The sequence below is a fragment of the Eurypyga helias genome, unplaced genomic scaffold (assembly GCF_000690775.1).
Source record: "Eurypyga helias isolate BGI_N326 unplaced genomic scaffold, ASM69077v1 scaffold25320, whole genome shotgun sequence".
Classification (NCBI taxonomy): domain Eukaryota; kingdom Metazoa; phylum Chordata; class Aves; order Eurypygiformes; family Eurypygidae; genus Eurypyga; species Eurypyga helias.
The window spans coordinates 30155-40043 of NW_010227981.1; the positions used below are offsets into that span (position 1 = coordinate 30155).

Consider the following 9889-nt stretch of genomic DNA (forward strand, 5'->3'; position numbering starts at 1 on the left):
TCTGCTCTCTGGCAAAGGAGCGCTTCTTATCAATGCTGTCATGTGCACGTGCCCGAGGGCTTGTTCACACGGGAAAATTCAGTGGCATTATTCATACGTCTTCACCACAGAATGTCAGTACCCAGGTGGGAACTCAAGGAGGCTATAGTCATTTTGCTCTAGCCAAGTCCTAAGTACCTTCATATAATTTCCCCCCAGAAAGTTAGCTATGGCACAGGTAACACAACACACCAGAGAAAATGCATTTGGGGACAGGAGTCAGAAAGGACTCCTTTGTACAAGAGCAGCTCTTCACCCTGTGACAATGCATTTCCCTGGCTGAGATTGTTTTTTCACACCAAGCACTCTGTCCCTACTTAAAATAAAAAAGCACCTCATTCTACAAAGAAATTAAACACCATACACACGTTTATCCACATCCACTCAGCCACCTTTTTAATGATTGATATTAGTTTTGCTGCCCTTACTTAGACTTTTCTGTAGGCGCATCCTCACTCTGAGCCCTGCGCTCAGACCGATGCTATCTGAGCAGTGACTACAGCTCTTGGTGAGTGAATGGTGTGCTGAATGCTGATGGCGAGGGACAGCGCTAGCTCAGGAAAATAAGCAAGAACAGAACCCAGGTGATGTAAAACAATTTCACACTTGAAAGGATATTAACAGGACATGCTGCACCTGCAGCCATGAGTTTTATTTGCATAGGAGAAAAACAATCTCTGTGCTGGAAATGTAGTACCATGGGTAGGAGGGATGGAAGACAGAGAAAGAAAACACAGGCTGCCTCATACACAGCATCCCTTGGCAGTCGCTGGGATGTGGCCTCAGCCATTCTGATTTTTGGGTCTACTCTGCCCTTTGCAGTTCCTGCTGGGTGACCCGGAGCAAGTGGTACAGCTCGGAGAGAGATTTCAGAGTCCTCTGGTGCCCGGCAGCATCCACATGCCCCGGCTCGGCACACTCCTGTACAGCCTTCTGCAGCTGCAGCTGCAGAGGGAGGGAAACCAGTGGGCCTCTGAGATTTGGGGAAAACCAGTGACGGAATATTTTGTCACAAATTACCTGAGGAAAGGAAAAAGAGCAGATTGTTGTCTTTCAGGAGCTACAGTGAATGCCCTGCTGCTTCTTTAGGGCTGTAGCAAAACATCATCTGAACCCCAAATGCCCCCAGCCATTCAAAGAAGAAGGTATAGGAAAGGAGCATCCACAAAGGATGCTCTAGCTGAGGAATCCCTTCTTCTCAGGCTGCTCTTGCACTTCTGCATAAGACATGGTGAGGGGGTGGGAGAAGCAGGCAAAAGGCCGACAAAGCACACTCCCCCAGCCTCACTGCTGAGCTAGTGCCTCCCATCAGCGCAAGTAGGATACCTCATTCCAGGGCCAAGAATCCCATGGACACCCCTTTCCACTGCATCCATGTACTACGTCTGGAGAGTGGAGAACCGCAGCCATAGACCCCCTCACTGCTTCCACATGGGCAGCCCTGGCTTTACCCTTAGTGTAGACAGTAACGCTGATCCGCTGCCCCTACTTCCTTTGCTCTCCTGTCTGGGGTGCTGGGCAAACAGCTACACAAGCCCACGGCAAATAAACGCTAGTAAACATAAAGATCTGTCTGCATGCCCCAAGATGGGATTTCTGAACAGGATCGGTGCTTATGTGGCCACATTTAAAAACCTGACTGTATTCATCTCACAGCCTCCTAGCACATACCATGCATTTTATAGTCAACGTGATTTTAAAAGAAATGGATGCATAAAGCAGCTGTGTCTACTCACTTGCAAGTTGTTATTGGCTCTCTGTGCTCCACATTTTCTGATTTTCAGATTGCATTTTGAAAAGCAATCAAAAAAATTGCAGTCTTCATCTGCTGTGCAGTTTTGTTCGAGGATGTCCCTCATTTTGGGTTCAAAAAAGGCCATATCCACATCAATGGCCACCACCTGTGGATCAAAACAAGCCATCAGATCTGGCACGGCACAGCCTGAGGGACAGGGCTGAGCAATAGTTCTTTGCTGCTTGCTTTTGGAAGTGCTGTGCTGAGAGCATCTGCCAGCTGGGAACTGGAATCACAATGAAAGGGCTTAACTAAGCCACACTAGTCTTCTAAATAACACTTTTTAAGCAAAAACAGCCAATGCTTACAACTTCAGGAAAGGGAAAATTATTTGTGGGCAATATGTGCCCCTGGGGTCAACTGGATTGATTTGCCTTAAATTGGGATTATCACAGAGTGGTAGGGGCTGGAAGGGACCTCTAGAGATCATCCAACTTGAAGATTGATTTGCTTGTTGTTGCAGCTTATGCAGGTGGTACCTTTTAATTCTATGATGGTGCACAGTTATTACCCTCAGGCCAGATGGAATCATTCCACAATCCACCAGTCAGACTAAACCCCTGACATTACCATCCTGGAGAGGAGCAGTGGGATGCGCAGAACTACCCACACCTGGTACAGGCTCCCGCAAAATACACCCCTGCCGTTGCAGTCGGTAGGTTTGCGTCTGTTCCGCTCTAGCAAGAGATCCCTGAGGTTGTTCAAGATGGGACTGGCTTAACGCTCGGCAGTCAGGCTCCGAGATGCTCCTGTGCAGTGGCTGGCACACGTTCTCACGGAGGGAAATGTCTGGGACCTGGGCAAGGCAGAGTTACTTGGCTTCAAACGATAGTCTATAAGACTCGACCTCCCAACTAACAGGGGAGGCTGAACTGTGTGGCTGGAGCAGCAGCTGGATCAACCCCAGGAACTCAAGATGTCTGGTCTGGTAGAAGGCCAAATAAACCTTCCACAGGCAAAAGAAAGAACATGGTCGAATCTTCATTTTATTGTCCTCCCTTTTCCCCAGGGAATAATCTTAAAGAAATGAGGCATAGCTTAAAAACACAAGTATTTTAAAGCTTCTTGGAGAGCTTGATAATGATGGTATAGCCTAAGGAATTTCACACGTTTGGACAGGCAATTTCTTTTTTTTTCTTTTCTTCTTTACTTCCTTAAGCTTTCTGCAGTTTTGCTGTTTCACTTTGGAGAAGACACAGCAAAAGCGATGCAGGGTTTCTCCATCCTAGGGCCGCCGTATCAGCTCCCTGCTGGGTTCTCTGCCAGCACCAAGCACCTTTGATCAACGGCTCTGCCAGGAGCAACAGCCCTGGTTCCCAAACGTGCTGCTGCCACAGGGTTCAGCGGTTTCACTGAAATTCATCTGGTAGAAAAAATGTACAGGCATCCAGCCAGACCCTGTGAAGACAGAGCTGGGTGACATGCTACCTATGAACAACTATTTTGGTGGGGTTTGTTATGATCGTGACTGATGATGGAGGTACCTACGGAAATACAGGAAGGACCCATCTTGTCTCCTGACCTGATTTAAAGTCATGTTTAAGGTGCTGTAACCTTTCTCGTTGTCTCTGAGGCGTTGGTTAAAGAGAAAGCTCTCCCAGAGCACTGTATGAATATACACCCAGGCCTCCTTCCAACTCTGCACTTGATGTAGCTCCATGGCAGCTTGAAATTCCCCTGATGAGCTACCAGTGATCTCTCCCCTCCGTGCTGCAGAAACAGCACGTGAAGGCTGGAGTGAGGGCTGGAGGCTTATCCCCATCGTTTGAAAATAATCCTCACAGTAAAACTATTGCACTCCAGGCACATTTCTTTGGGCATTAGCAGTCTCGTTACTTGGATGAGGAACAGTGATACTATTATGGGTGGTTATTATCCTACACAAAACACAAGAAACAGGCAAATTAAAAAATTGCTTAAACAAACATGAGAGACAAAAAAAAGAGGCTGCCTTGTTGCATCCCTGTTCTAGAACTGTTTGATAAAACCTCCTAGAGTTTCTGCTTCTCACTCTCCTGCCCCCTTCACTCATCAGAAGCTACTTCTGTTCCCCCTCCCCCAGCTTTCTGACTATGCATCTCCCCTCTCACAGACCAGTGGGACAATAAAGGGTGATACCAACAGGCTGTAACATACAACTGGGAGAGCCACATGTGAGTGGCAACTCACTTTAAAAAAACAAAATTAATTATCCTAGAAAATACTAAATTAGAGTGCTTTCCAGTATTAGGTGACTGCTGTCTCTTTGGACCCCAGAAGTCAGGGGAAGATCCTGGAGAAGCAAGCCTCCCCAAAAGGGCTTGTAAGGGAAGACACACACAATGTTATTTCTCTTTTCCCAAACTAAGTCTCTTTTTCTGTAAGCAGGCTATAAAACAGATGTTCTGGTGTGTGCTCAGCCACATGCAGTCACCGCCCTGCGTAACTGAAAAGGATGGGCAACGCCTGCCTCGAGGAATCCCTCACTTGGCCTAAATACTGGTACGCTTGTTTTAGTTACTTGCTCTAGCTCCTCACCCCATTCCCTGTTCAGCTGCTGTATTGCACCTGAATAAACAATGGGAAGGAAGGGAAGGGTGAAGGGGAAGCACGCTAATTGCTCTTAATGGCTATAGGTTTAGGCAATGTTTATCTAGTACTCTGAAGATGTGAGTGTTATATTAACACTGGGTGAGCACTGAAAATAGCATTAAAGTCCCTGAAAATTGTTTATATTCATTCCAAGTGCAGAAACTCCACTGATGCCACTGCAAATTGTGAGTCTGGTTCAAACACGCACTTAATGCACAGTGTCTCCAGTCCCTACACACAATTCCCACCGAAACCAGTGGAATTTCTGCCCACAGAATGAATGCGGGATACATTCAGCAACACGGTGCTGAGCCGCTTAGAAACCATGCGTAGCTGTTCAGGTCCCAGTTACAGCTGTACAATGAAAAGTCCAAGAGTAACAGTACCAGGGAGTTTCATGTCACTGTCCTTGGATCATTTCCAGGCCATATAAGCTGAACGCAAAAGCACAAAGATGCACACATTTGGATGTGGGGAGTTCCCCTTGTGCCAGGTCAGAGAATTCAGCCTTAGCTTTCCAACTTAGTTGTTCCTTTCAGCACCACTAGCAGAAGAAATAGTTGCCGTGACTCAAATTGCAGCTTCATTTGCAGCTTCTAAGACCTCCTTGCCGCCAGGAGGTATCGTTCACCACATCCAAAGGACCCTGTCATTACCGGAGCCTTTGAGGAGGTGAAACAATTCAGAACTGAGCAAGCAGTTATCAAAACAAGCAGCAGGATTTAAGTGCTCTGAAACGGGGCTGCATGTTACAAAGTGGAAAAGCAGTAGAAAAGCTCCCCTGACACTTGTAAATGCCTTGGGTTTGCAAAAACTTGGCCAAAAGCTGCACGAGGAGGGAAGCATCATTTTTACATAGCCATTTTCAGACTGGAATTTGACCTCAAATTCCTGTGACGCTACCCCGAAGAGCTGACTTACCGTGAGATCGTGCCTGATAGCGAAGTTTTCCGGTTTGACATCACACAGGTGAAGTCGGTGAGAGAAATCATTATCAAAATGCTGCACCATGTCCAGAAAGCTGAGAGCAATGTCAATGATGGCTCTAACCCCGCTTCTGTGGCCAGCAAGGGAGGGACCGACCGCGTTTTCCAAGGGAAAAAGGGTTTTGTGCCAGGCATGTCCAGCTGTGAGATACTCCACGGCATAGAAGTGTCCACAAGAGCCAATAATGCGTAGCACGTGTTTGCTGAGGTCCTGCAGCAAACTGAAGTAGATATATTCTTCCTGCTGGAGCAAGGACCACATGCTGGCCACCTGTGCTTTCCAGCGTGGTCCCTTCTTCCTTGTCCACAGGGGTCCCATGGTGTTGTTAGACAGTTCTAACCCCAGGGCATTTTTGACCTCCAAGGCTACCATCAGCAGAAGCTCTGCTTCAGGAATATCCTGCATTTCCACCTCCTCCAGCATACTGAGGTGCTGGTAGCTGGAGAAGATTTCCTTTTTGGATTTCAGGATGATGGGCTGGCCTCTCCAGTCAGCCTGGATGACCTTCTTACCTCGGTCGTAGTAAAGGCAGTGTTTGTACACCAGCTTCTGTGCCACACACAGGTCTTCGCAGAGGTCGCCAGTCAGGGCTCCGTGGCTGTAGTCAAGACACTGGACCTAGCAGGACCATATGCCCACAGACCACGTAGAAGAATGGCAGATAATCAGCAACAGACCTAAACCTGAGAGGCTTGCAGCAGTCGTGGTGCCACAAACACACACCTACAACTGTGGGATGATTTAATAGTTTTTCAGAAGTCTCTAGAGACCTTCTCCTAGGGCAAATCTTGCTTCGAAACAGGGATTCTTGGGATGGTAAAGGACAGGCTTTTTGGGGGCAAGGAAATGGACTAGATCACCTGGCACTTTTAAGTTCTGGCCATGTAAGAATTCAGTGAGACAAGCTTTGAACACCCTTGGCTGCACTATGAGTGATTCTGGGCTGCAACACTTAGGGGACAGGAGATAACTGCCAGTGTAATGCTGGACTTCTCCAGAAGGTCCAGGGCACACACCTTAGGCATCCCGACTTAAAACTATGGAAAAGCCATGGGTAGCTGGATTGCTGGGACCTTCCACAGCCCTGCACGGTTCAGCCTTGCGCTCAACATGCCCCGAACGCAGCTGTATGAATCTCCTTCTGCACTACCAGGAAACACAGAGGTCGGGCACAATGCCTCTCAGACCAAGAACTTTATGAATTTTTAAATACGTAAATGCTGTAGCGCAAAATTTCTTTTCCAGTTTCTATATGTAATTATCAGAAGTGACTTTTTAACATTAATTGCTTAAACACTTATTTTTAATTGGAAAAAAAAAAGCCCGTGGAAACACGGGAACTGCTGCTCGACAGTTAAGTGGTCACTGCAAATTCGTACGAGAACTGTAAGGAATCCCTCACCAGTCCTTCCCTCAACCCATAATTGTTTCCATACCATCATTTCTAAAAGTGTAGGCAGTCGACATATTCCTCTGGGCATTCAGAAGTGCAGCTGCAGGGACCGCTTTGGGCAAATCAGTAGAGGGGATGATCAGGTCTCTGGTGAAAGGGGAATAAACTGTGGTGGTGGAGAAAGCCAAACATCTGGGAGGCAGCTCGGCAGTGTTAGCCTTCTTCATGGCTTTCTGGCATTTGAACCTTCATTTAGATAAATTGGCAGCTCCCCCTGCATGTGGAGTACTTGCCACGGCTGCCTGACCCCCACCTCATTTGTGACTTGCTGTTACGTACACAAGAAACAGGATCATAAAACTCAAGGGATGTATTTTCTTAGGACAGTCCCTAAGGCGTGCACCAGAGGAATATGTTCTGATGCCAGGCAACATTCAGAGTCCAACCTCAAACAGCTCACTGGGGAATGGGTGGAGGCTAAAGTCCAAAACCCAGGAATGGTGATAAATTGACTACAAAAGCTCACTGAGGACAGTTCAGACAGGCATTTATTTATACCCTTGATGTTCTCACAGCCCCAATGAGAACATCCAGTGGCGGCAAAGAGAGCCAGGTAGGCAAACTCTAGCATGAATGTCCTGACCCGGAGTCCCGGGAGATGTACATGTGTGAAACACGCACATCAGCATCCACAGCCACATCAGGATGGCCCAGAAGACTCAGCGGGGTGTCCGCAGACTTCAGAGCAAGCAGCTCAGTGTTCTTGCTTTTGAAAATCTACTCCTATGAATGTAATACAAATTTAATTTCCCTTTTTAAGTAGGAAACGTAATTTTCAAAACAGAAGTAGTTTAGCAGTTCTTACCATCTGGAACTCTATGCGATTTCAGGAAGAAGATTACAAACAGAAGGAATTTTTTTGGGGTTTCTCTGGAGCGTAAGTATAATTACATTTAAAATCATTGCTCTCCTCTTGGGAATACCACAACCTAACTCTTCTTCTGCTACAGTAACAGAATATAGGACTTTTAGTCCTGTATTGGGTCCACATGGGTGAACACTTACTCCTATGGGCAATTTTACTGTCACCCGTCAAGGTCACTCTTAGATGGCCAGTGTGCATGGACCTCTTGCGTCCAGAAAAAGACATGCCCGGCAGACCTGTAGCCAAACATGTGAACATGCAGCTTATTTTCTCATGTTGCCATCACGCCATTCTTAATGGCGTTAACGAGAAAAAGTAATTGTGGAAAAAGCAGTCTCACTCACATTTCCCAGACATAGGAGATGAGTCATTTGTGAACCTGGCTGCTGTTTAGGACTTGTCCTAAAGTTCCCGTTGAACTCATAAATCTGTGATTATTAACCTAGTATCTGACAAACACTCTCTGAATTGGATTCTTCTTACAGTGAACTTGTACAGTGTGTTGCAAACTGGGATATGCGAAAAAGGACTTGACCAAGGGGCTCCTGGTCTCACAGTGATGAAACACAGATCAGCCTTCAAGAAGTAACATCCTCTGCTGGTCACCAATGCGAGCAAAAATTTCAAAAAGGCTTCCTCAAATAAGAGGTCAAGAAGTTTGAACGATTTTCAAGGCATCTCTCTCTACTCACAGAACGTAGTGAGTCACTCAGTGGCTTTAAAAATCTTCCCGGTGTCCTGTTCATCATAACCTACAAGCTCAGCAAAGACTGACCCCACCTTTACATCCTCACCACCCCCCACCCCATTATTCCAACTCTTAGTGGTTTACGTTTGCCATGAGCATACTACACTAAGGAAGTAAGTAAGTACGCTAAGTAAGCCAAGTGGCTACACCAAGTAAACTCTCCCACTACAGACCTTATTTTTTCAGCCCCTGGATGATTTTTTTGGTTTGATTCCCTCCTTGTTTCTTCTCTCCGTTTTCCCCTCCACCAGCCTTAAAAGGACAGACATCAGAAGTGAACGCTGTTGTCCAGTGCCACACAGCCAGCAAACAGCCCTTCCCTAATTCTCCTTTCTGGAGACACCCCGAGATTGTGACAGCCTTTTAGGCACAATCTGCACTGGTAATTCACGCTGAAGCAATAATTTGACCCCTAAGTCCTTTCCAAAGTTATACATTTTTACAAGACACTCTTCCATCCTACTGACATAGCTTGTACTTTTGTGCTCCCCAGTGTACCAGCTTGCATTTTTCTGTCTTAAAACACATTTTGGTGGACTGAAAACATGTAACCAGGTGATTCAGATTACCCTGCCATGAAAAAGATGGTCTGTTTATTATTTACCAGCCCAGGAACCTTTGCACTAACTGCAACCTTCACCGTACAAGGTTTTGTATCATCACGATGGCTGCTGATAAAAAGAAGAATCAATTCCCCAAAGAAATCCTCCAGAAATGGTCCTCCACACTGCCTTCCCTGTCTTAATGACTGCATTCTGAGGTCTTCCATGAGACAGTTTTAAATCTACCTTATGAGCACCCTCTGAATGCCACTAAATGCCAGATTTTTTAAACTAAAATATGAAAGTGATACTAAGCCAAAAGCCTTACAGAAAAGCAGCTATACCACACAAAAATGCAAAAAATGGTTTGGACTCGCTCATCTGTTTCTGTTTAAAATTGGCTACATAATTTTTAGTATTCTTAGTACACTTATCAAGGCAAGTTAAAAAAGCTGGATTTGAATTCACATAAAAGATTAAATTAATGTAAACCCCAATAAGGATTTCTAGAAATTTAAATAATTTACTCTACCATCATCACTTTTTTGTAGATGAGGCCTGAGACTGGGTCCTACCTTGTCATCAAGTACTTCTCTTACGTAAATGCAATACTGAGCAAGGTTTTGGAAGGCATCAAAATGAATCGATTTTTTCTAGGGGAAGCAGAAATTGATGACTGTAATTTATTGTGTTCAGTGTAAATGAAGCTGAGACTGGTGTTAGGAAAGCGTAAGTGATTTTTTAGAGAGTTAAAGCTGTTCTCTGCAAAATTGTAGAGATTGTAGCTCCCATCTGCACAGATGCACGTTTTCCTCAGAAGGAAACAAAGCTCCAGAAATACCACTTCCAAGGGTATGCAACCATGCAATTTTAAAATATTTTTAAACAG

General features: G+C 45.7%; 1 protein-coding gene across 1 annotated transcript; it reads right to left on the reverse strand.

Moving 5' to 3' along the window:
* Positions 1-626: 626 nt before the first annotated feature.
* On the reverse strand, positions 627-6417 carry FAM69C (family with sequence similarity 69, member C). The gene is made up of 4 exons (XM_010158119.1): positions 6409-6417; positions 5327-6010; positions 1776-1940; positions 627-1059 (listed from the first exon to the last, which is right to left on the reverse strand). The coding sequence occupies exons 1-4, from the start codon at positions 6415-6417 to the stop codon at positions 844-846; spliced, it is 1074 nt and encodes a 357-aa protein (XP_010156421.1). The 3' UTR covers positions 627-843.
* Between the last annotated feature and the right edge of the window lie 3472 nt (positions 6418-9889).

Coding starts and splice junctions, on each gene's coding strand:
- FAM69C (XM_010158119.1), bottom strand. Junction 1,941..5,326: donor CTATCAGGCACGATCTCACG/GTAAGTCAGCTC, acceptor TTTGATCCACAG/GTGGTGGCCATTGATGTGGA. Junction 1,060..1,775: donor GAGCCAATAACAACTTGCAA/GTGAGTAGACAC, acceptor TCCTTTCCTCAG/GTAATTTGTGACAAAATATT.